This window comes from Nomascus leucogenys, chromosome 1a (assembly GCF_006542625.1).
Source record: "Nomascus leucogenys isolate Asia chromosome 1a, Asia_NLE_v1, whole genome shotgun sequence".
Taxonomy (NCBI): Eukaryota; Metazoa; Chordata; class Mammalia; order Primates; family Hylobatidae; genus Nomascus; species Nomascus leucogenys.
In genome coordinates this window covers 81076356-81103192 of record NC_044381.1, presented here as the reverse complement: position 1 = coordinate 81103192, position 26837 = coordinate 81076356, and the positions used below count along the sequence as shown (strand labels likewise).

The window sequence follows — 26837 nt, the reverse complement described above, 5'->3', positions numbered from 1 at the left end:
TCAATTGGTTGGAGGCCAACTTTTATATCCCACTCATCAAAATAAAAGCCCTGCAATTAACTAGGGCCACATTCCTTAAAGGGAGCTTCCATATCCCACCATAAGTAGTTCATCAAAGAATTCCTTCCAAACCCACAAACGCCCTCCCCACCAGATAGTCTAACACCCGCTTTCTTCCACCTTATAATGTTTCCAGTGATGTCTGAACACCCCCTGCAGGCTGCCCATCTGGCCCACCCCTTTGTCTGTTTCTGCCTCTGACTTTGGTGTTTCCGAGATCGAACTTGACATTTGGTCTATACCCTCTGTAAGTGAGTACACTGGGGTTCTAATTAGGCCATTTCTAGACTAATTATACCAAACACTTGTACGAGGGATGTGACGGCCCTCATGACGTAGAATCTTACATAGACTAGATCCACCAAAGCAGAAGAGACCAGAATAGTAGGGAACCACTCATCTCAGAGGAGGAAGAAGACTTTACAATGCCTATGCCCCCTCATTCTTCACAAGTCATTAAGATAAAGATATCTATCATTCAAATTATATCTGAAAGCATACCTTTTATGAGTATTTTGGCATTTCTCTTCGATTATTTCAGCAACAGAGGGGCAAAGACCTTTGAGTTTGCCAATAACCTCCTGGAGTTTCTCCCAACTCCCTTCACTGCTCTCAGCTTCATCTTGCAGAGACTAAGAGACACATACAAGAAATTTAAGTTTCAGAATGGCCTGGCTACTTCCAAAGAAGGCAGCAGCTTCTCAACACTTGCTACTACGTAGCAATAACACTCAAATCTTACGGCTCTGATAAACTATTAGGAATGGGAAGAAAACAATGGAGAAGGCATTCTTTATTTGAGGCTGAACTTTTAAGTACTAAGTAATATTAAGTACTTAGCACTTAGGCGTACCTAAAATAAAAAAAAAAAGACCACTCAAAAACCAAAACCTTAAATTGTGAAATAATATGGACACGGAAAATAAAGGAAGATTCAACATTTTCAACTCAAAATTCAAACATTTTACAATGTTTTACTGATTTGGCTCATGTGACTTATTTTGGAATTTCCAGTTATTCTTTTGAATCTGCTATTTAACATGTTTTGTGCTTCTCTGTGGGAGGGCACAAACACAGTTATGCCCGTTATTGTGCTTCCTCCCATTTGTAATTTCCTGCCAATAATGCACCATGCCAAGCTTTGGTTAATTTACCTGAAGGTTCTCCACCTGGCATCTCAAGGCCTCCAATGATAACACCACAGGCTTGCTGTGTTCCATGCAGTACCAGAATCGGATTGTCATCATATTCACTTCATCATAGAGTTGATCATAAATCTTCCACTCCTGTAAAACCGACTGCATGGAGGTTTTGAGCTGATTGACCTAGACAAAAAGTGGAAATGTACTGATCTAGAAAATCACTGAGAAGACATGCCCTCCAACAAATCTACCATTGTGTCTAATTTAGGCATTTCAATTTGAGAGTATTGAAGGATCACCAGTGATTAACTGAAGGTGGAAAGGGTAGGTCAATGCATAAGAACATATCAGAGAAGGCTATTTTAAAATGAGTGAATGAAAAAGAGCCCAAAGATCAGAAGGATCAGCACTGAAGGAGTTCAGACTGGGAAGAGACAGCCCAGGGAAAGAACATTGGGTGAGTATTAGAATTTGTGAGTGCAAGGTTCAGTTATATTCTATCAGCTTTCTGACCTTGGGCAACTTACTGAACCCTAGAGTCAGTTTCCTCATCCACAAAACAGAGATAATAACGAAAACACAAATAAAATAGTGTTTGTGAAAATGTTCTGACAACAGCACAACATTATAAATGTAAGATGTTACCTGGCACTTAAGTCTGATTATTACTATAGAGCAAGCACCAATTGGAGAGGTACACGCTCTACCAAAATGACAGGCAAGTGCAAAGCAGGAGGCAATGCAATGGTGAGTGTATTTTGTCCACTGGTATGTTCTGATAATGATGAAAAAAGTCCAAGCATTCTGTTGCATATTGAAAATGATCTCAGACACAATCAAGAATATGTAAAGAAAACTTACGACTCAACAACAAAGACAGATAAACTAACTAAAAACTGGGCAAAGGATGTGACTAAACATTTCTCCAAAGAACATATACAATGGTCAATAAACACATGAAAAGACGCTCAACATCCACAGTCATTAGGGAAACCTAAATCAAAACCACAATGAGATATTATTTCACATCCACTTTGATGGCCATAATCAAAAAGTCAGATAATAATGTGTTGGTGACGATGTGGAAAAACTGGAATCCTCATACATTGCTGGTGGGAATGTAAAATGGTACAGTCACTGTGGAAAACAGCTAGACAGTTCCTCAAAAAATTAAACAGAGTTGCCATATGACCTAACAATTGTACTCTTATACACACAAGAGAATTAAAAGCATATGTTCACATAAAAACCTGACACAAATGTGCATAGCAGCATGATTCATGAGAGCCTAAAAATGGAAACAACCCACATGTTCATCAACTGATGGAGAGATAAACTAAATATGGTATATCCATACAACGGAATATTAGTCCGCCATAAAAATAAATGAAGTACTGTAAATACCACAACACCGATGATCTTGAAAACATTGTGCTTAGTGAAGGAAGCCAAATCCAAAAGGCTATATAGCATATGAATCTATTTATATAAAATGTCCAGAATACGTAAATCCGTAAGAAGGTAGATTGGCAGCTGCCAGGGACTGGAGAAGGGGAAAAGTGGGGAGTGACTGCCAATGGAGGTTTCTTTTTGAGGTAATGAAAATGTTCTGTAATGAGACAGTAGTGATGGCTGCGTATCTCTGTGAATACACTAAACATCACTGAACTATACCTTAGAAGGTGAATTTTATGGTATGTGAATTATATCTCAATTTTTAAAAAGGATCTGGGTTGAAATGGAATGTGATCATTATAGTGGCTCCACAGGCCATCTTTATGGGTAGTGTGATGTGAGTTTTGGGTACAATCACACGGCTCTGCACTCAAACCCTGTTTTCTGTTTAATAACGACAGAGAATACTGGCACATCCACAGTGACAGAGAGGCTCCTCAATCTCTGCCCAAACAGGGCTGGATAAAAAATCAAAGTGGGACGCTAAAATGTGAGTCTCATGTTGGCAACTATGTGGGTCAAATGTCTTTATAAGGGCAAGATGGCTCCGAAAAAGAAACCAAGTTATTTAGTTAAGAAAATAAAGAAGGAGGCCAGGTGTGGTGGCTCACGCCTGTAATCCCAGCACTTTGGGAGGCGGAGGTGGGTGGATCACCTGAGGTCAGGTGGAGGTCAGGTGGATCACCTGAGGTCAGCCTAGCCAACATGGTGAAACCCTGTCTCTGCTAATAATACAAAAATTAGCCGGGCGTGGCGGCACACGCCTATAATCCCAGCTACTTGGGAGGCTGAGGTAGGAGAATCTTTTGAACCTGGAAGGTGGAAGTTGCAGTGAGCCGAGATCATGACCCTGCCCTCCAGCCTGGGCCACAAGAGCAAAACTCTGTCTCCAAAAAAAAGAAAGAAAAAAGAAAATAAAGAAGAAAGGCAAGGAAGGAATTTCTCATCAATGTACATTTTTGCCAGAAACGATCTCAGATCTATCTGGGTGGCAGGGATAATTCTGGCACAAAGTAACGCATCATCCCAGAGCCCACAGGTACGTGTCAACACAAGAACTGCCACGGCTCATGTTGCACAAGGCCTTTGCAGCTTCCACAGATAAAGGTGGGGGAACTTCTGGCACCTTAAAGGCCTTCTGGCCTTATAATAAAGCTTCATGGAAAAGACACAGTACATGTGGTTTGAGGGAAAGGATAAGAAAATCATCAAGTAAAATTCACTACACTAAAAACAAGCGGGAGGAGTATTTTCAAATTGTTCAAACTGGGGTCATCAGTAGGGCAGCATTTATTGAGCACTGTATAGGCATCAGTATTAAGACAGAAATAAATGAGTACGTGTTATCATCTCCATTTTATAGACCAGAAAATCGAGGCTTAGAGAGGTTAAGTAACCTGACCGAAGATACAGATCAAAAATGGTGCCACCAGGATCCTTATTTAGGCAGAAACTGCAAAGCCCTTGCTCTTAAACACTAGGCTGTATTGACTCTTGTTTACCCCTGGGCTCAAGTAATCCTCCCATCTCGGCCTCCCGAATAGCTGGGATTACAGGTGCATGCCACCACACCCGGCTAACTTTATTTACTTTTTGTAGAGATGGGATCTCACTCTGTTGCACAGCCTGTTCTTGAACTCCTGGCCTCAAGCCATCCTCCTACGTCAGCCTCCCAAAGTGCTGAGATTACAGGTGTGAGCCACTGGGCCAGGCCTACATTGACTCTTGACAGCTTATAGATGGATGACCTGTGCCTCACGCCTTCTGCTTTTTTTTTTTTTTTTACTTTATTGAGATATAATTAATGTACCATATGATTTGTCTATTTAAAATGTGTAATCTCCACAATCAATTTTAGAACATTTTCATGACTCTGAAAAGAAACTGCATACCTGTTAGCAGTCACTCGTCTTTCTCCGCCAGCCACTAATCTGCCTTCTGTCTTTATAGAATTGTCCATTCTGGTTATTCCATGTAAACAGAATCAAACAATATGTGACCCTTTGTGACTGGCTTCTTTCACTTACCATGTTTCCAAGATCATCAGTGTTGTAGTATATATATATATATATCAGTACCACTTCATTCCTTTTGTATGGATAGACCACATTTTCTTTATACATTCATTAGTAGATGGACATTTGGGTTGTTTACACTTTCTGGCTAGCATGAATCATGCTATGAATATTCACGTATAAGTTTTTGGTGTGGACATGTTTTCATTTCTCTTGGGCTATCTATGGAAGAGTGGAACTACTAAGTTGTATGGTAACTTTACGTTTAACCATTTGAGGAACTGCCAGACTCTCTTCCAACTCCATGAAACCTGGCTAGCAGTTTGTGAGGGTTACAACGTCTCCACATCCACATTAACACTTGTTACTGTCTGTCTTTTTGTTACAGCTATCCTAGTGGGTGGGAAGTGGTATTTCTTTGTGGTGTTGATTTTCATTTCCTTGATGGTTAATGACATGGAACATCTTTTCGATGTGCTTTTTGGCCATTTGTATTATCTTCTTTACAGAAATGTCTATTCAGATCATTTGTCTTTTTTTTTTTTTTTTGGAGACAGGGTCTCACTGTGTTGCCCAGGCTGGAGTGCAGTGGCGTGGTCTTCCCTCACTGCTCCTTCCACCTTTGAGGCTCAAGCGATCCTCCTGCTTTAGCCTCCTAAGTAGCTGGGACTACAGGCACGCACCACCACACCCAGCTAATTTTCTCTATTTTTCGTAGAGATAGGGTTTTGCCATGTTGGCCAGGCTGGTCTTAAACTGCTGAATTCAAGCAATCCGCCCACCTCAGCCTCCTAAAGTGCTGGGATTACAGGCGTGAGCCACTGAGCCTGGCTTGTATCCATTTTTTTCATTTGGTCATTTTTCCTTTTATTATCAAGTTGTGATAAATCATCATATATTCTAGGTGTAAGTCCCTTATCAAATATATGATTTATAAATACTTTTTTCCCAATCTGTGGTTTGCCTTTACTTTTTTGATGCTGTGCTTTAAAACATCAAAGTGTTTAGTTTTGATGAAGTCCAATGTATCTATTTTTTTCTTTGATGGCTTACGATTTTGGTGTCATTCTAGGAAACCCCTGCCTAATCCATGAAGTCATGAAGATTTACACCTGTGTTTTCTTCTAACAGTTTTATACTTTCAGCTCTAATACTTGTGTCTTTTTTTTTTTTTTTTTTTTAATACAAATGGGGGTCTTGCTGTGTTGCCCAGGCTGGTCTTGAACTCCTTGCCTCAAATGATCTCCCACTTTGGTCTCCCAAAGTGTTGGGATTACAGGCATGAGCCACCATGTCTGGCCTGCATTTATGTCTTTGATCTATTTTGAGTTAATTTTTGTATATTATATGAATGTAGAGGTCTAACTTCATTATTTTACATGTGGATATATGGTTGTCCCAGCACCATTTTTCAAGAAAATGTTTTCCCTCATTAAATTGTCTTAGAATCCTTGTTGAAAATCAATTGACTATAAATGTGAGGGCTTATTTCCGGACTCTCAATTCCATTCCAAGTATATATATGTCTATCCTTATGACAGTACTATCTGCATGTTTTCACATGCATTATCTCATTTAATTTTCTCTTTATATTTTTATTATATTGTAATTATCTGTTCACGTGTGTTTCTTCCACTAGCCTATGAGCTCTTTGAGGGTAGGATTCATTTATTTTCTTGTTTATCTTTGTAACCCTGGCAGTGAGCACAGTACCTCACACAATGTATGCTTATCAAATGACTGAATAAGCTCATCCCTATTTTTCTGCTAGATTCCTGGGGGAATGAGGCTGAGTGTTGCCTATGGATTTCATGCAGGTTATTCCCTATTCCCTCTTGGTACAAATGGTTGAAAGCAGATTTTAGTAGGTGACAACCCACAATGAAGGTTCTCTAGGAAACATGGACACATCTATAATTGATGGTATAGATTATACCATTGATAGATTATACCAATTGACTGGTATAATTGATTAATATTTTTAGTTCTCTTCCTCTGTTGTGGGAAAATGTCAAGGTTGCAATGTCTAGAGATGCCTGAGCTCGCTCTCTTTTGGTGCTCTCCTCCTGGAAGGGGTAAAATGCTGACAGTGACATGCCTTTTGTAAGATTATTAGATGTCTTGCACCCTTTCTTCCTTTATACTCTCTCTTCAACACCATGTAGTGTTTCTTCCAACCTTTAGAGTCCTCCTGGAGCTGACTATGCTCCTAGCTCATAGAGGCTACATGATACAGGATCACTTCCTCCCTGAGGCATCTCCCTGTACATGGACACACTGCTTCATCACTGTTTCTGTATATCTTGCCAGGAAACAATGCCAGATACTCTGTTGGGTTTGGGGTACGGAGATATTTATGTCTGAGTGAGTACATTAGACAAAACAAAGATAACCAAGTAGATTTGCAGCCTGTCAATGATGTTGGAATTGGTGGCTTTGCCTTTAATTATTCAGTGCATAAAATGGGACTTGAAATGCTTCTAATTTACTTCAGTTTTTCTCAGCAACTTTTCAGTGTTGGGTATAGAGAGTCTCCATAAGTAAAGGATGAAAACAACAACAACAACAAATAAGATAAAAGAAGAATATGTGAAGAGAAATAGCACATTTCAAATGAATTCTAGTACCTGAGTGAGAACACTGCTTCTCTTTTGAAATAACTCATCAATTCGGGATGCTGTATCTTCTAACAATGGTATTGCCCCACTCTCCAAAGTCAGATAACTTTGTTTCAACTCATCCAGTGCTTTGGACTTAATTGCAAGTTGATTTTCTATATCCTGGAAGAGTAAGAGGAAAAGGTTTTCAATGCACAATATTACAGAACAATTAATAAGGTGTCAGAGACAGGAGTTCACTCTTTTCAAGTAAAAATGCCATTAGATTATATAATTAAATAGCATTACATCAAAGACATTTAAATCATAATACTCTTAGTTAAATTACATATGACACAACTCTGTATTTTAGGAGAATCTAGGCAACACGTCTGAACCATCATGGCAGAGCAGAAAGGATGCTGGTCTGAGATCTGGTCCCCATTCCACGTCTGCCCTGCACTGGCTGTTTGACCAGGCGTAAGTCATCAAACCTTTGACTCTCCATTTTCTCATCTGGAAAAAGTGATGATACCCCACAGCATGTGTGCCAAGCTAAGAACTCAAATAAAATCACAAGCAAGAAGGTGCCTTTAAACCATATAGCATCATATGAATGACAGACAATATAACTGTTGGTAGTTCAGTAATAACTTTTATCATTTTCTACCTGTTAGTTTATTAATTCACTCATAAGAGGCACCCTGACCTGGTCTACTCTTTATAGACACATTTTTAAAAACCTACAGGATCCCAGGCCAGGCACGGTGGCTCAAGCCTGTAACCCCAGCACTTTGGGAGGCCGAGGCAGGCAGATCACGAGGTCAGGAGATCGAGACCATCCTGGCTAACACGGTGAAACCCCGTCTCTACTAAAAATACAAAAAATTAGCCGGGCGTGGTGGCGGGCGCCTGTAATCCCAGCTACTCGAGAGGCTGAGGCAGGAGAATGGCGTGAACCCGGGAGGCGGAGCTTGCAGTGAGCCGAGATCACGCCACTGCACTCCAGCCTGGGGGACAGAGAAAGACTCCGTCTCAAAAAAAAAAAAAAAGAAAAAAAACCTACAGGATCCCTCTACTACAAAGGACACCATGGAGCCAGCAGTCTGAAAACAGAGATGAATGAGGCCAGCAGCAACAGTGCCACTCTACTTAGAGGAAAGACGGTAGGAGCTGCTTATTTGTCCTTCTCAGGATTGCAGTTGAAATCCAACTTGGAAAAAGTTTAAACTTTTAAAAAATTATTAAAGCATTACATGCTCATTACAAGAAAACTGGAAAACACAAGAGATCTTTGGCATTCAGAGGGATTCATTTTGAATTCCCCTCAAGTCTCCCAATTCACAAATTTGGGATGCGCTTCTGCATACTTTCTTTAGCATTACATTTCCATCCAGATGCATGTGTTCCAAATGCATGGCCTCAAGTTAACGACCCTTTGCTCATGTTCTATTTCTCTCTTGAAAATTGCTTTGCATAAGGATCTTTTTTTTTTTTTCGAAAATTGCTTTGCCTAAGGATCCCAGTTTTTTTTTTTTTTTTTTTTTTTTTTAATTCTTTGTAAGAATCACTGCACGGTCCATAAGGAAAGAGAAACATGAGTGCCTCATGGGCATGGGGTAGCTGAGCAGGTGACTTGTACCCTGGTGAGGGACGAGCTCCCTCGTGCTAGCCTTACAGCAGAGCACTGAAATCCAGTCCAGCAAAACTGCCAGATTACCACATGTGAGGAGCCCTCAGGTCACTCTTGGAATGTGGAAATCACAAACTCTAAATCAATGAATGTCAGGGGTCTTCCGGACTGGAAAGTAGAAAAAGGGAAAAAAATCTGTTCCATAAGAAACTGATAGCTAGGGTTGGGGGTAAGAATGGATGACAAGAGAATGGAGCTGGAGGAATCTTCCACTGCAGGACCCTCTATGCTTTTAGAATTTAGAGCCACATGAATATATAGCATATTAACAGAAAATCTCTCATTGTCATAACAATCCACCCATACTAACATGTGGGTGAATTTATGAAACATTATTCTTCTGGACTGGTTACAAAGGCACCCAGGAAACAAAACGGCTTCTCTGAAATAGCCTTTGCCAATGAGATTTAGTCAGCTGCTACCTCTGTCCATCTCTGCCACCCTAACTCGTTCCCTCACACCCTGACAGCCTTATTTATTAGCATGTTTCTTTTATCATAGGTTTAAATCTAACTTTTTTCATCTGCAAAGTTATAACTGAAAACACTTTAAGAATATTAAATCACTTTCCTTCTTTGAATTTATAAAACAGTCTCTCCTAAAGGCTTGACTAACTAGAGATTTCTAAAAACACTTACTTACTAATACGCTGTCATAATTCCCCTATAAAGAAAACTGATGAGAAATGACTACATAGCAGACAAAAGGAAATAACCACACACACACACACACACACACACACACACACACACACACACACACACACACCCTTCAAAACTGGCAGCATAAACAACAGCCATGCCGGGCATGGAGGTTCACGCCTGTAATCCCAGCACTTTGGGAGGCCAAGCAGGTGGATCACTTGAGCCCAGGAGTTTCAGCCCAGCCTGGGAAACATGACAAAACTCTGTCTTTACAAAAGAAAAAAAATACAAAAATTAGCTGGGTGTGGTGGCAAGCGCCTGTAGTCCCAGCTACTTGAGAGGCTGAGGTGGGAAGATCCTTTTTTTTTTTTTTTTGAGACTGAGTCTTGCTCTGTCACCCAGGCTGGAGTGGGCACGATCACGGCTCACTGAAAACTCTGCCTCTGGGATTCAAGCCATTTTCCTGCCTCAGTCTCCCAAGTAGCTGAGACTACAGGCATGTGCCACCATGCCCAGCTAATTTTGGTATTTTTAGTAGAGACGGGGTTTCATCATGTTGGCCAGGCTGGTCTCGAACTCCTGACCTCAAGTGATCCACCTGCCTTGATCTCCCAAAGTGCTGGGATTACAGGTGTGAGCCACTGTGCCCAGCATGGGAAGATCTCTTAAGCCTAGGAGCTCAAGGCTGCAGTGAGTTATGATTGCAACACTGCACCCCAGCCTGGATGACAGAGTGAGATCCTGCATCAAAAAAAAGAAAAAAAAAGAAAAAAAGCCATGGCAATAGCAGCACACAAACACTCACACATGGTGCGGTTGCTCGTTTCTTTTGCTCTGCAGAATAATATGGCCCAGTAGTCCTGTCATCTGACCTCGCTTCACTGAGGCCTAACAGTACCCTTCAAGTTTCCCAACTCCCACTTCACTGGCAAATTAATTTGTCTTACTTTAAATTCCAATTTGCTACACATAAATCAGGGTGGAATTAAAAATAATCTTTTGCTAATTATGGAGATTCACTAGAATTTGCAAGTCCTGTTTTTCTATTCTGTGAGAACCAGCGTTAAATAGTTTTAAAATATCTAAATTCCTCTGACTTTATAATGAACATACTTCTTTAAGAAGCTGTGCTTGCTTATAGTATAGAGACATCAAACTTGAGGGATTAACAACCTCATCTCAAACCTCCCCATTCTAGTCAACTACACAATTTTCCTTGATAATTATAATATGTCAAACGTGGCCTTTTTCCAGTCATCAATGGCTTTTAGAAGCCCTTCAGAATATTTCAATCCTAATGTCTTCATGCTTCATCAACTCCAGTCCTTAAGTTTTCTAGAGTAAAGCCACTTTAGCAAGCTTACCTGAACTGAAGCATTCTGCCCTGGGATAGGTCATTAAAGTATACATCAATTATTTTCATCATTTTCTTTTCTTTTTTTCTGTTCTTTCTGTTTTGCTTTTTTAGAGATGGGGTCTTACCCAGGCTGGAGTGCGGTGGCATGACCATGGCTTACTGCTTGAACTCCTGGGCTCAAGTGATCCTCCTGCCCCAGCTCCCAAGTAGCTAGGATTACAGGTGTGCAACACTATGCCCAGATAACTTTTTTTTTTTGGTAGAGACTGGGTCTTGTTATGTTGCCCTGGCTGGTTTTGAACTCCTAGCCTCAAGTGATCCTTCTGCCTTAGCCTCCCAAATTGCTGGGATTACAGGTGTGAGCAACTGCACCTGGCCTCATTTTAGTTCTTGTAAGCAAAGAATAGTGAAAAAAAAAAAAAAAGAGAAATTAACATTTATAGAAAAGCAGCCTTTTAGGTCTACTAATAGATATACTCAGGCAACTATTAAGCACCTATGAATTTCACAGGCAGTGACAGGTATAACAGGCATGCTGATATGCCAGCCTGCCTTGAGAAACCCACAATCTGATAGAGGACAGACCCGTGGACAGATGAGCCCAGTACAGTCTCTGACACATGATGCTACATGGGGTGCTAGGGAAGCCTGTTTTATTTATTTGCTTCCATCTCAGCCTTGTTTATGGCCTTTTGCAAAGAGGCATCCAAGCAGCAGCATAAAAAATGAAAATAGGAAGAAATGAGCTAATGGAAATGTGGGAGTAGGTAGGAAGGCACAATCAGGGGGCATGTGGTGAGGGAGAGGGTCAGGGTGCTTTGACTGAGTTCTGACAAACAGAGGAGAATCTGTGTGTGGATGGTGGGGGCGAGGGGAGGGAGGTAGAAATAATTCTGCAATTAGCTGCAAATGTAATGGCACAGAGGCAAATGCGGACTGATGAGGGATGATGCTGGCCAGGCATGTCTGTAAATTTCTTTTAAAGCCCCTTGTCTCAGTCAACACTAGTCATTTTTCTAATGAGCAGAGCAAATGTGAGAAATGGTTTTCTTCTGGTAAAATTAATGGATTATTATTGTTATTAGAGATGGAGTCTTGCTTTGTCACCCAGGCTGAACTGCAGTGGCATGATCATAGTTTACTGTCACCTTGAATTTCTGGGCTCAAAGGATATTCTTTCCTTAGCCTCGAGTAGCTGGGACTACAGGCATGCACCACCACGTCCGGCTAATTTTTAAATAATTTTTTGTAGAGACGGCGTCTCACCATCTTGCCCAGGCTGGTCTCAAACTCCTGGACTCAAGCAGTTCTCCCACCTTGGCCTCCCAAAGTGCTGGGATTATAGACATGAGCCACTGCGCCCGGCCTTAATGGCTTATTAAATAACATAATGAGTATTAGAAATGGGTTCTCACTAGTAAATTTCATGTACTCAAGATCCATGGATTGGCTAAACTACTGTAGATATAATTTCCACCCCTACTTGAACGGCTATAAGAACTGGGAATAGCCTGTTGCCTTCACCTGGTGCAATAATCCCTAAGGTAAGTCCTCATGTGGTTTTTGTATCCAGGTTAAACTCCAAGGATTCTGGTTGCCTAATGCTGGCCATAGAAATAATGGACTCTTGCTTCTGGAATATTACTATGTCTGCCTTTCATGCAAAGCGGTGGTTGGTGTGCTAAAGAGGACAGAGAGGCTTTGCTGAACTTAGTTATATAAACTATTTTTAGTGCTTCCTTCCTAATCTATGTTTCCATAGATGGTGGCATTATGTCTGGAATTTGTTTATTACAGCTTGGTCCTTGTGGGAAGAATAGCTAAACTTAATCCATTTCGACCTTGTTCCGTGGCTACCATTATCTATCAAAAAGAGAGACAATTGTGTAAGACTCGCTTGACTTAGGTCTATTTGCAACTCTTTGTAGATGAGGGACCAGAATGTCATTCTAAAACATGTGAAATTCATTCTGTGGTCAATCTGGAGCCACTGGAGGATTTTCCAATGGAGATTGTTGCCATCCTTTGCATTTCAGAAATATCCCTCTGCAGCAATGTGGAGAATGAATCAGAAGGAAATGAGGGGGGAGGCTGGCAAGCGGGCTGGAAGCAGCTGCATGAGACAGGCCTGCACCGAGGGTGGGCTGAAGGAAGCCGGCCTGAGTGAGACAGACTGGCCAGACAGTAAGGAGTAAGTCGAGAGCACCTAATGAGAAACTGGAGGTAGTGACACGCATGAAAACACCTTCTGGGCTCTGGAAAGAACCACCTGCTAGGGGACAGTCCAGCACCAGGCTGCGGAATGTAGGCTTCCAGTAAGGAAGCACATGACTCCAAGGTGGCCGTCAGAAGGCTAAAGTGGAGGTGGCTCATGGGGAGGTGGGAACAGGATATGAGCATACGAAAAGGGCCGCTTACGGTGGTGCTGCTGCTCACATTTATGTCCAGTGCTATCCCGTAACCTCCTCAGTAGAAATGGGGACCAGCCAGACTTTCCAGTCCTGACAGTGACTATTGCAAGGCCGTCACACAGGAAGTACAGAAACAGCACAGCGTGTGCCGCCTGCCATGATGGCGATGGCAGAGGTGCTTTGAACGGGCAGCAGCCACAAGGGCAGTGCTAAAGCAGCATCAATGTGCATAGACTGAGTGATGCGGCAAAGCACAGCTGAACCACAGACAACACCCTCAAGCCCAAATGTGATTCAGCAGAGGTTCCGAGGGACAAGTGAACTTTTTAAAACATCATACACAATAGGTAGAAGAAAATCATTTTCCTCTGAAGAAACACAGAATGAAATGCTAGAAATAATGAAACCTTTAGAGTAATTCTGTGAACATTAGGCAAAATGATTAAACAAATGGAAAATTGGAAAGCGTTTTAAATCAAAATTCCCTTTGAACATTTTTCCCCAAGAGTACTACTCAAACCTCTTAAGAGCAGCAATACTGTAACGGTGAAAATACATTCTTCTGTTTATTATAAAAAACGGCACTTTGCAATTTTGTAAAACCCATGGGTCATTATCTAATTGACATAAGAAAATAAGTAAATAGAGGGGAGCTGAAAGAGAGTCTCCATAAACTACAGCAACTTATCCTTGGGGCAAAAGAGGTGACTGAATCGCTCTAGCTCGTGGGTTGGGCGGGATGCTGTTCCCCTCCTCACCTGACAGTCCAGGAGCAGCTTCTGCACTGAAATCACACTTTCAGGTTTTTGTAAAGTTTTCAGTCTCTCTTCTTGTGCTTCCATCCAGTTGTTCAAAATCTGTATTTTATTTTCACTCTCAGTGATACTTTCCAGAAGTTGTTCTAAATGTTGTATCTAAGTGAATTCAAAGATTACAAAAAATGTTAAAATGTATGTTTTAAAAGGTAAATGCCATGATGTTATTTTTTAAAAAACAATTTTGCTTCTTCTCAAATTTCTAATATTTCATGTAATAAGATGCTCTGATGACTTTTGAAATAAAGATTCATAAATCAGAAAACAGAATTAAAGCTCCTCTTTGGCCAGGCACGGTGGCTCACGCTTGTAATCCCAGCACTTTGGGAGGCCGAGGCGGGCGGATCACGAGGTCAGGAGATCAAGACCACAGTGAAACCCCATCTCTACTAAAAATATAAAAAATTAGCCAGGCGTGGTGGCGGGCGCCTGTAATTCCAGCTACTCAGAGAGGCTGAGGCAGGAGAATGGCATGAACCCAGGAGGCGGAGCTTGCAGTGAGCTGAGATCGTGCTACTGCACTCCAGCCTGGGTGACAGAGCAAGACTCCATCTCAAAAAAAAAAAAAAAAAAAAAAATAGCTCGTCTTTGAAAAGAAGTATATTTAAGGTGAAAGCTAATCTGCTGAGAAGGGTAGCTGTTGTGGAGTTGCAGATGTATACAAAATAAAATGTTCCCAACATTCGATATTTTTTTCATTGAGTCATCTATTAATATATGTAAAGTATAAGAAAAATTTCTTTCCTCGGACTTTCTGCATTAGAGTTGCTTAAAAATTTCATAATAAATTTTTATTAGGTCGTAATCATAATATACACAAATTTTTATATTCTTTTTTACAATACATTATAAGTACTGTGTCATGACATAATTTTTTTTTTTTTTTTTTTTTTTTTTTGAGACGGAGTCTCACTCTGTCACCCAGGCTGGAGTGCAATGGCACAATCTCGGCTCACTGCAGCCTCCGCCTCCTGGGTTCAAGTGATTCTCCTGCCTCAGCCTCCCTAGTAGCTGGGATTACAGGCATGTGCCGCCATGCCCAGCTAATTTTTGTATTTTTAGTAGAGAGGGGGTTTCACCATGTTGGTCAGGCTGGTCTCGAACACCTGACCTCGTGATCTGCCCGCCTCAGCCTCCCAAAGTGCTGGGATTACAGGCATAAGCCACCGTGCCCACCCTGTCATGACATAATTTTAAAAGGCTGCCTGGCCAGACATGGTGGCTCATGCCTGTAATCCCAGCACTTTGGGAGGCAGAGGTGGGTGTATCACTGGAGGTCAGGAGTTCAAGACCATCCTGACCAACATGGTGAAACCCCAATTCTACTAAAAATACAAAAATTAGCTGGGCGTGGTGGCAGGCACCTGTAATATCAGCTATTTGGGAGGCTGAGGCAGGAGAATTGCATGAATCTGGGAGGTGGAGGTTGCAGTGAGCCGAGATCGTGCCACTGCACTCCAGCCTGGGCAACAGGGCGAGATTCCGTCTCAAATAAAATAAAATAAAATAAAAGGCTGCTCCAATGTTTCATCAAATTAATGCAGTATAATTTGATTAATTATTCCCCTAGAGTGGGAATTAAGGCATGGTACATTTTCACAGCTGTAAAAGATGCTGAACTGAACACTCTGTGCACATCTTTTACTTTTTTGAAGGACTATCTACTTAAATGTGTAAGAGGTGACTTGCTTGGTTAAGTGGTAAGATTATTATTACAGTTCTTTAAATTTTCCAAATGCTTTCCAAGAGAGTATTTAAGCCATTATCAGCAATGTATGAACGTGACAGCTTTGGGTTTTTGTCTTATCTGATTAATTTTTTTTCTAATTTAATGAAGTGCATTATGTTACACAGTGTTTATTTTGAGTATCTGCTAATGATATCTTTCCATGTTTATTTGCTAGCTATAATTTCCTCTTTTGTGAATTGTCTGTTCATGTCCTTTGTCTATTCATGTACTTGTATCTTAATTGTGTAAATCCATCTGTATGCATTCTCTACACAGTAAACACACCAATTATCATCATGATTATATGTAAAGTATTTTTTCAGGAATAAGTTTTCCGAATCCTTTCAAGAGTCATGGAGTGAAAAATCTACCAAAAAGCCACATGCATTTTTCTTTCTTTTTATAATCTTTTCAAAGCTGAAATAGCTTTGCCCCTTTCGAACATCTGCTTTCATAGAAAATGTTAAATCTCTGATCATTTAGGAGCCTGACATAATACTTGACATGTTCCTAAATAAAATTCCTTGTCTTCACTTGCCTAGCTCAATTTCCCACTAAGAAATCTCAAACATAAGAACTATTTTCATATTCTCTTATAGGTACCAATGGAGAATGCTAAAACGTAGGATTTATAAAAGGGCTATTGTTGAGATGATTATTAGGCTTAGTAATCAGTTAGTCAACTAATTGAATGTCTTTTTTGATTTTTCAGAGAGTGTATTTCACAAAGGTCAAACCACACATCCAGCTGTGACGCAGGAACACACCTTTCTATTCAGCATTCCATGTACACGGTGCCACTGGCGGTTCATCTCCCCCAGGTGCTCTGCAAACTCCGTTCTTTCATAGCGCTTGCTTTCTACATCACAGGTGCTTAGCTGAAGTAATGACTGGTTAACAAAGTCAACTATCCACTGTTTATAGTCCATTTCCATTCTAAACTCCTAAAATAAGCAAAGTTAAACACCAAAGCAGTCATGAATGCTGGTCAGATCAACTGGATTTCCCTTTATGTACTCGAGGGGGCGCCAAGCTCCCGTCCATTAATCAAGGGGCACCTGTCAGGAGTTCTGTTCCACCCTCCCCAACCTACACCAGGAGTTGGCTTTATTGGAGTAGGGATTCTTTGGGGGAATTACACAGAGATGCATTGCTTTCAAATAGGCTAAAAAGTTAAAGGGGCACTGTGCATGGCAGTTGCTATGATCTGAACCCAAACCAGGACCCAGGATATGACAAAGCTTCCTGGGGGAGGCTGCCTGTGAGCTGTGCTGGAATTCTGGGCCATCCTGAGGGCTCACGGAAACAACCAGATGGGAAATAGGAAGTAAAGTCTCTCTCAGAAAACCCAGGACACCTTTAAGGAACTCTGTCATTTAGGCAGCTTCCCTGTTCCTTCGGGGATAGTTAAGGCCTCTCAGGTGGCTTTAGAAAGTTTGGGTGGCTTTAAGTTGTACAGCAATCCTAAACCCACCCAGGGCCAACATTTCTGCCAAACCTGTCACTTACTGATTTTATCCCTACAAGTTCTAGCACCTCTTTTGGAGACACCTGGGAGTGACAGTCATGTGGTATGTGCTAGGTTGCTAGAACCTGTGAGAATATACACGTGTAGACTTATCAAAGATTCTACTACACACTGAAGTTAGGAAGTGATGGTACATAAAAACAAAATTCTCTGCTAATATCATGCTTGGTGATTAAGCCATTCATCTTCTGCCTACCAGAAGCTAGTTCCATCAGCCTGCATGGTCTTAAAGCAATGACCACACTTGTCACTCATCTTTGTATTCCCAGTGGCCAGCATACTGCTGAGCACACAATACATGTTTGGGTGTGGCTCATGAAATGTTAATTAAATCTACTTGAAATTAAATATCACAGAGAAGGCCACATTTATATCTATTTGTAGAAGGATCTCAATTTTTTCTTACTCATTCTCTTACTCAAAGAACATTTCATTAACACCTGTTAGAGGAAGGCAGGTATTGGGATAGGCGTGCTATATTTTAATGAGGTGAAGGACAGCCCCTGGTCTCAAGAAGCTCAGTCAAGGTGGGGAGACAGGCAAATAAACCAATAATTATAATAACGCATGATAGGAGCTACTAATAGCATCATGGAGACATCTAAGCCAGGAAAGTCATCTAGTCCGGCTGGGAGAGTCAGGGGTGGATTTCCAAACGAGGACAACTCAAGCTGACTATGGAAGGATGACTAAGAGGACGTATATAGTTAAACGTGGGCCCTGGCATTCCAGGTGGAGGGTGTACCATGTACACAGGATGATGAGGGAGAGCACCAAGAACAGTTAAGGAATCAAAATCACTCTGTCGGGCAGAGTCTGTGGTCATTGGGGGTGGTGGGGTGGGGATAAAAAGGTGAGACCAGAGTCTGTTAAAAGCTTGCTTGGGTTGTCCTGTGGTGATGGGGGCTGGCAAAAGGAATTTAAGTGGAATAAAAGCAAGTCTACTAACATCTCTCTAGAATCATCCACCACCCCAGTTTCCTACCCCTAGAATTAGTTTTTCGAAATTATATCCTATGTGTCCCTTTGTCCAGCATTACCCCTCTAACTGATTAGCCTTCTTGTTTCAATGAAAAGACTTCTGCTCCTTTTGCATAATTACCTTGTGCTTCTGAAGATGTTGTTTAACTTGAGATGCAGAACTTGGTGAATGCACGGAGTCTTCATCTGAAGTTTGATGCTCCACATTGTTCATCCAGCTAATCATTTCTGTGATTGCTTTACGAGATGGCAATTTCTCCATTTGAAGCTGTAAGAACAAAATGATTTCCATTTAATTGCCTGCAGTTAACAAAATGAATCAGGGCATCACTAAAGATGATATCTGGTTTGATAAAAGGTCTTGCTGTATAATTATGCAGGTTACTCAAAAAAACAAACCCAGCATTCAAACTTAGAATAAGCGACCCCAAAACAATGACAATGACCTTCACATAAACTAACACAGTGGCAAAGATAAACTGAGAAATAAAGTAATTAAGCCTGATTTCTCTCTTAAGAAAAATCCCATTGGAGGAGGGTCCAGTAATTAAGACTTATATTCAGTGGTGCCAGAGAAAAATAGGTAGTGTCAATGAAAATTATTGAGTCAGAGAAATAATTTTAAAAGAGTTGTGAGCTAACAAGTGAATGCTAATTCAAATGCTGAATCTCTAAAGACTTACCTGGTGAAGTTTTTCTTGAATATCTGGAAGTTGAGTTATGAGCATTGTCCATTTTTGTTCAAACTGTGCTAAAGAAGCTCTCAGTGTAGCTGTATCAGTTTCTTTCAGGTGAAGAAGCTGGTTCCCGATACTGATAACGGCAGTCTTCAAGGAGGATTTTTCATCAACTTCTTTTGAAAACTCCTAAAGGAGAGTTTTAAAATTTAGAAACTTGTAATTTAAATATAGCAGAAAGTAAGAGTCACAGTAACTGGCTAGAGACAACAATTAAACATAGTAAATACATGAATGTGTATACACACACACACACACACACACACAGACACACACACACACACACCCCTTTTTCCTACTGTTGGGCATTACATACACAATGGGGAACAAAAGAGATGGAATGCATACCCCTCAAGAAGCTTATCACCCAGTGAGTTAATATTTTTTTAAAATAAGTCATTATTTAAATGGTAAGTTTTACAATAAACTATGGAACCCAATACAAAGTGCATATTAAATGAATTACTTGCAACAAGTTTGTAATTAAAATGTTTAAATCTTTCCTATGTAGAGATTCTTTCAAGTATGTTGAAAAAATTTACATTTTTAATACCAAAGTGAGTAATCATAGCTACAAAGTATGAAAAATGGAAACAAAACAGGAAAAGTCTAACAGAAAAGACTATGTTTCATAAATGCATTGACCAATAATCATTTTGTAATTATATTACAAAAGTAATACCTTTTTATTTCCCCCAAAATTTGGGGGTATTTTTGAATTTTTTTCCATCTCAAAACAATGGAACAAAAGCTTTTTAGTAGAAATATCAATCTTGTTTACAATAATTTAAAACTATGCATTTATTAATGTTAACATTTACAAGTTAATAACCTTATAAAGTTGTTTTTGGGTCTTGTATTTTTTGTATTTGTAAAACATGACCTATGTCAGTGCAAGTTTTTTGAGACTGAGTTTCACTCTTGTTGCCCAGGCTGGAGTGCAATGGCACCATCTTGGCTCATTGCAACCTCCACCCCACGGGTTCAAGTGATTCTCCTGCCTCAGCCTCCCGAGGAGCTGGGATTACAGGCATGTGCCACCATGCCCGGCTAATTTTGTATTTAGTAGAGACAGGATTTCTCCATGTTTGTCAGGCTGGTAACAAACTCCTGATCTCAGCTGATCCACCACCTCGGCCTCCCAAAGTGCTGGGATTACAGGCATGAGCCACTGCACCTGGTGCAAGTTTTAAATTTAGATATATTTTATGAGGTCAATTAAAAATATATTTTATTATAAATGAACAGTATAAACAGTTCTAGGTTTGAAGAACACAGCTGCCATTCACCCAAGTCTTACCCCTTATCCACATATAAATACAAAGACTATCACATCAACCCTTATGCTTTTTCCTTGATATTTATTTCTGACCAGTAATTAACTGAACATATGCTATTACAACTTACAAAAAAATTGTCGATGTTGCTTCTGATTGTATCCAAGTCCTGAGACACATTGAGGGACTGTTCTTTCCAGTAATTCAGAGTATGCTGGGAAGATTCCAACCACTTGGTTAACTGATCCGAATCTCTGTTATAACTAACAGGAGCAAAGTGAGAGAGAAGGCAGATTAGAAACATATTCTGATAATGATATGCATCACCAGCAAATTTTCTTATTTTATTTTATGTTTTCCTATGTTGATCAGTCCTAACATTCAGAATATCATGACGTTAATAAGGATTATATCATGTTTTATACCATGCCCTAGATCTGATGCCCCTGGCATTTTCTAGGGCTCTCTTCATTATAGCTCAGCAAGAACAGTGAGGATTTTAGGCCAGATGCGGTGGCTCACGCCTGTAATCCCAGCACTTTGGGAGGCCGAGAAAGGTGGATTGCCTGAGGTCAGGAGTTCGAGACCAGACTGACAAACATGGTGAAACCCTGTCTCTACTAAAAAATACAGAAAATAGCCAGGCATGGTGGCAGGCGCCTGTAGTCCCAGCTACTCAGGAGGCTGAGGCAGGAGAATCGCTTGAACCCGGGAGGCAGAGGTTGCAGTGAGCCAAGATTGCGCCACTGTACTCCAGCCTGGGGGACAGAGCAAGACTCTGTCTCAAAAAACACAAAAAAACAAAAAAAACAAAAAAAAGAATAATGAGGAAGACTAAAGCATTGTTTTTTATTTCTTATTACAGCTACACAAAAGTATATCCAATGAAGGGGCAGAGATTTTTGTCCATTAAATGTCTTCTATAAATTTGTTTATATTAAAAATATAGGCCAGGCACAGTGGCTCACTCCTGTAATCCCAGCACTTTGGGGTACCAAAGTGGGAGGATGGTTTGAGCCCAGGAATTTGAGACCAGCCTGGGCAACATGGAAAAACCCCATTTCTACAAAAAATACAAAAATTAGCCGGGCGTGGTGGCATGTGCTGTGGTTCCAGGTACTTGGGACCCTGAGGTGGGAAGATTACTTGAGCCCAGGAGGTCAAGGCTGCAGTGAGCCACGATCACGCCACTGCACTCCAGCCTGGGTGACAGAGTGAGACCCTGTCTCAAAAAATAAATAAAATTACATATATATATATATATATATATATATATATAAAATACACATATATGCACACATACCATACACACACACACAACCAGCATTTGTATAAGCTGTATAACAACAAACTGCTGTTGGCTGAACACCCAACGTATTTGCCCGAGGTAGTGAAAATATTCAAACAATATTCTGCCCTTCTTGTAACTTTTAAACTGCCTTAGGTTAAGACGCAGGGATGAGAATGAGGTTTAAATGTTCTATGTTCTCCTCCTTCCTCACATGGTTCAAGATTATACCAACTAAGCACAACAAATTCTCCGAAGAACTCAAAAACCTATTTCAAACTATTCTGTTAGCTAAAATCATTTTTTTAATCTTAAAACCTTGGAAGAGGGTAGGAAACAGCAATATCATGGTATAAAGGTAACCTATATATTATTTTATAACATAATTCCTAGCTTCTATAGAAATGTGTAAACTAGCTGGGTGCAGTGGCTTACACCTGTAATCCCAGCACTTTGGGAAGCTGAGGCAGGAGGACTGCTTGAGGCCAGGAGCTTGAGACCACCCTGGGCAACAATGTGAGACCCCATCTCTACAAAAAATTTTATAAAATTAGCCAGGCATGGTGGCCTATGCCTGTAGTCACACCAACTTGGGAGGCTGAGGCAGGAGGATCGCTTGAATCCAGGAGTTCAAGGTTGCAGTGAGCTATGATTGTGCTACTGCACTCCATGCACTCCAGCCTGGGTGACAGGGCAAGACCTTGCCTCCTTAAAAACAAAAAAGAAAAGAAAAAACGATCACAGCAAACTGATTACATGTTATGCTGTGTCTAGCAAACCATCAGAGATTCTACATCGCGTTTAGCCCAGAAGAGGGACCCAACTGCTTTAGACTGTCCAAGAAAAACGAGCATAAGGTGGGTTGCAGGTAAAATTTAATTGACTACAGAATCCCCGAGGTCTTTCTTCACAGCACAATGTGAAGCCAATCCACCCCCAAAAAGGCAGACCTGAGCAGATGCTTGAGAAGTGCTTGCAGCCTGTGGAGCTCATGGTCAATTTTCTTGTTCAGGGACAACCACTGCTCTTCCAGTTTTGCGATCTGGCCCTCTAATTCAGGACAGCTCACAGACGCCACCAACTGTTTGCCTTCGTTCAGAGTTTGGTAAAGCCGGGCGTGTTTTCCACCAATGTTTCTTTTTATTTGCTAATAAAAAGTAAAGTCATAGAATTAATTATTTAGAAAATAGTCTGCCAAGCTAGTCACAAATACTGCATTTAAAACTGACATTTATGTCTACTGATAAAACAGTAACACTTTCCCAACGTTCAAGACTATAGTCTGACTGGATGCATGATTAATGGTTTATTGGTTACCTTTCATGATAGGTGGCCAATCTTGCATTTCTAGAGCACAGATTCAACTCTGTAGTCTTACTGGCTGGGCACAGTGGCACACGCCTGTAATCCCAGCACTTTGGGAGGCTGAGGCGGGCGGATCACCTGAGGTCAGCAGTTCGAGACCAGCCTGACCAACATGGTGAAACCTCCTCTCTACTAAAAAGACAAACAATTAGCCAGGTGTGGTGGCGCGTGCCTGTAATCCCAGCTACTTGGGGGGCTGAGGCAGGACTTGGTGGTGCACACCTGTAATCCCAGCTAGTCAGGAGGCTGAGGCAGGAGAATTGCTGGAACCCAGGAGGTGGAGGCTGCAGTGGGCTGAGATTGCACCACTGCACTCCAGCCTGAGCGACAGAGAGAGATTGTGTCAAAACAAACAAACAAACAAACAAACAAACAAAAAACCAACCCACCAACCCAAATCAACTTTACAGACTTACTGCATACAAACAAAAAACAAGCTGGCAGTCTTTAGGCCACGCTGAGCTCACAGATAGGTTTTGTGTGACCTTAAGATCAGTTTGAAAAATCAGGAAATCTTACATAATAATCAGGATTGCCAGTGTCTGTGGGAAAACTGGAAGACCTAGCAATTGTTGGCCTGCATCTCATGTGGCAAAGGGTGGCCGTAACTGAGCAGCAGCTGCTGGCTCTAGGAGAGCCTACTCCCTCTCCCTTCCCTTGGCTCAGTCCCCACCACCCCTCTGAGTGCAGAGCCAGCAGGTTTTCCTTATTTCTATTCTGCCCCCAAAAGCACTTCAGATGGTGACTTAGATATGAAGAGGATAAATAAAATAGTATTTCCCTATTATCCATGAGATGCGAATACTAGGCAGAAAAATTCATTTCCAGGGTCCTCTACTGAATATAAAGATTCAGTAGAGAGAAAGGAAGAAAACTTCAGAAAAATAAATTAAAACAGCATATCATTAATCCAACTTCATGGAAAGAAAAATGAAATTCTTTGAAGAGAAGTCTGTCTAAAGGTAATTATCTAACACAGCTGGATTCAGCTAACGCCATTTATCCTGACACCTGTTTAATCTTAAAAAATAAATTATCAAAACAGAAGGTTTGCTATTTTCAAATTAAGTTAAGCCTTTTAAAATATTACCAAAAAATTCCACTTCCATGGCCCTTTCCACCACTCCCATTTGTAATTCCCTCCCCATGTCTGAGCCTGTGTGGGCTAGAATGAAATATCAAACATCTGTATTAAAAGAAAAAAAAATCAGTCTAATTTTCTAAGTGAAGTGCTAGATTCTTCACTTTTAAAACATCTCTGAAAAGTCTTAATTCACCCTCTACTTTTTTTTTTTTTTTTTTTTTTGAGACGAAGTCTTGCTGTCACCCAGGCTGGAGTGGAGTGGCACTATCTCAGCTCACTGCAGCCTCCGCCTCCCGGGTTCCAGTGATTCTCCTGCCTAAGCCTCCCAAGTAGCTGGGATTATAGGCACGTGCCACCATGCCCAGCTAATTTTTGTATTTTTAGTAGAGACGGGGTTTTACCATATTGGCCAGGCTGGTCTCAAACTCCTGACCTCAGGTTATCCACTCACCTCGGCCTCCTAACGTGCTAGGATTACAGGCGTGAGCCACCACGCCCAGCCTAATTCACCGATCGTATGCATGGGATACAGTCTGTGCACGAGTAACTAGGCTGAGCCAGCATTTGAACACGGGTTTGTTGACTTCAAAGGCCACACAACTGACTCCTAGGTTCCATGCCCCACAGACGACGGCTGATCAAGATGACGGCATCTGTCAGACTCACACAAACCTTTCCTTGACTCTGAACTGAGAATGGCCTATGAAGTCCATATGTGAGATGGGCTTTACAAGATATGTCTTCTTTAGTATGGCAAATTTATTTAAAAGTCTTAGAACAATTTTTTTCTTTTTAATATTTCAAATGTAATAGAATCACACATTTTAACAGATATGGTCACTTTTGGAGGAAACAATCGCACTCATATTAGGTTGGCTAATACTAGACTGTTGCTTAAAATAATAAGCCTTAAAATACTGTTCTCAACTGCATTCTTTCAGCTGTTTATATGATACCTTCTGTATCCCCAGACTAACCAAGAGCTAAACAGTACTCCCATCACCCCCACTCCCACCCACCCCAGAGGACCCAGATTTACCTTAGAGTTAGGCTCAGTATAATTAATAAGGTGGCAATGAGACCAACTGTAGCTTTCCAGGCATCTAGGGAGTATAAATATACTGTCCCAGCCTCTGGAAAATGTTCCTAATAGAGGCTAAAATACCTCCACGGAAGAGAGAGCCCTGGAATTATTTCCTGCTTTCATTTTCCAACTAGTTCATTCAGGCAATAAATGTGCTTTTGAGGTTTTAAAGTTGATATTTCATAACTGCCTCTAGCCACACAACTCAGATTCTGACGGCATATATCCTAAAGTTAAAACTAGGAATTTTAAGTTACTGGTGAGAAGACTTAAAACTTGTTTTTATCTTGTTGGTCATGTTCTCAATGCCACTTGAAAACTATTTTGAGGTTTTATCTTTTCTTTGGCACCAAAATTAGAGACACAGAGACAGATGATAACAATGCAAAAAGTTACACACACAAAGTTTAAAAGTTTGAGGGTTTTTTTGTTTTGAGACGGAGTCTCGCTCTGTCGTCCAGGCTGGAGTGCAATGGCATGATCTTGGTTCACGGCAACCTCCACCTCCCGGGTTTAAGCAATTTTCCTCCCTCAGCCTCCCAAGTAACTGGGATTACAGGCACAAGCCGCCATGCCCAGCTAATTTTTTTTTTTTTTTTTGTATTTTAGTAGAGACAGGGTTTCACCATTTTGCCCAGGCTGGTCTCAAACTCCTGAGCCCAGGCAATCCACCTGCCTCGGCCTCCCAAAGTGCTAGGATTACAGGTGTGAGCCAGTGCGCCCGGCCTGAGATGTTTTTATAATGCTGGTGGCAGGTAAGATTATTGTCTGTCTCATGGGCTACGTCTAGTCAGGACTTCACTGTAGGAAAAAAACTAAATATATGTTTAGAGGCCGAAGGCTGACAAAGTTCTTTCCATTCTTCAGCTCATTTCCATACTAGTAGCTCACTGGCATTCACTTCCAGAGATAGGTAGAATTGGCTCGATTATCTACGTTCCACAGATAGAGAAACTGAGGCTTAGGGACAGCAAGGTCACAGAAGTGATAAGTGATGGAGCCATGACTCAGGCAAGGTCCTCTCCCCCAAGCCAGACATGTGGTTATGCTAAGGAGTTCACATTCAAATCTGCAGTCTCCCTGAATACGTTCAACAGTGAGTTGTATGATGAATGTTTTGTTTCAATTCAAACCTTCAAAATCAAGCCACTTAGTCAAAACAAATGTAAAACACAAACTGCTATGGACATGCCTTTGATAACTTAAATGAAAGAAAAATACCTGGTAAAATGAAATCCTTTCCACTAATCTTTCCTCCGTTTCTTCCACCAAACTCACAGAGGGCAAGGTAGATATAAGAATTTCCAGGTCCTTTTCAAGAGATGCATAGTTTTCATCAAATTCTTCCCATTTCTAGAGAATCAAGGACATAAAATCAGTGGGAGCCCTTTACTAGATTGGTTCCAGATAACAACACAATTAATCACAAAACAAAAATGAACACCAAGACCATACAAAATTAAAGCACAGATCCAGGTGTGTCCGAGAGACGTAACCCATCCTGGTAAGTGCTCAGCATCTAATGGAAAAGAATTCCATTGGCTTTGAGGAGAAGGTTTAAAAAGTATCTCAGTC

At 41.0% G+C, this 26837-nt stretch overlaps 1 protein-coding gene across 2 annotated transcripts in view; it reads right to left on the bottom strand.

Annotated features, from left to right (window-relative positions):
• The window catches only part of SYNE2 (spectrin repeat containing nuclear envelope protein 2), a 376334-nt gene that overhangs the window by 66452 nt on the left and 283045 nt on the right, over window positions 1-26837 (bottom strand). For both annotated transcript variants that reach the window (XM_030811980.1, XM_030811985.1), the window contains exons 78-87: window positions 26484-26615; window positions 22680-22876; window positions 20572-20704; window positions 19111-19293; window positions 18549-18695; window positions 16686-16862; window positions 14133-14288; window positions 7300-7452; window positions 1215-1385; window positions 562-692 (exon numbers count right to left, since the gene is read on the bottom strand). In XM_030811980.1, the coding sequence (XP_030667840.1) occupies window positions 562-692; window positions 1215-1385; window positions 7300-7452; window positions 14133-14288; window positions 16686-16862; window positions 18549-18695; window positions 19111-19293; window positions 20572-20704; window positions 22680-22876; window positions 26484-26615 (1580 nt within the window). The remainder of the gene's footprint in view (window positions 1-561; window positions 693-1214; window positions 1386-7299; window positions 7453-14132; window positions 14289-16685; window positions 16863-18548; window positions 18696-19110; window positions 19294-20571; window positions 20705-22679; window positions 22877-26483; window positions 26616-26837) is intronic.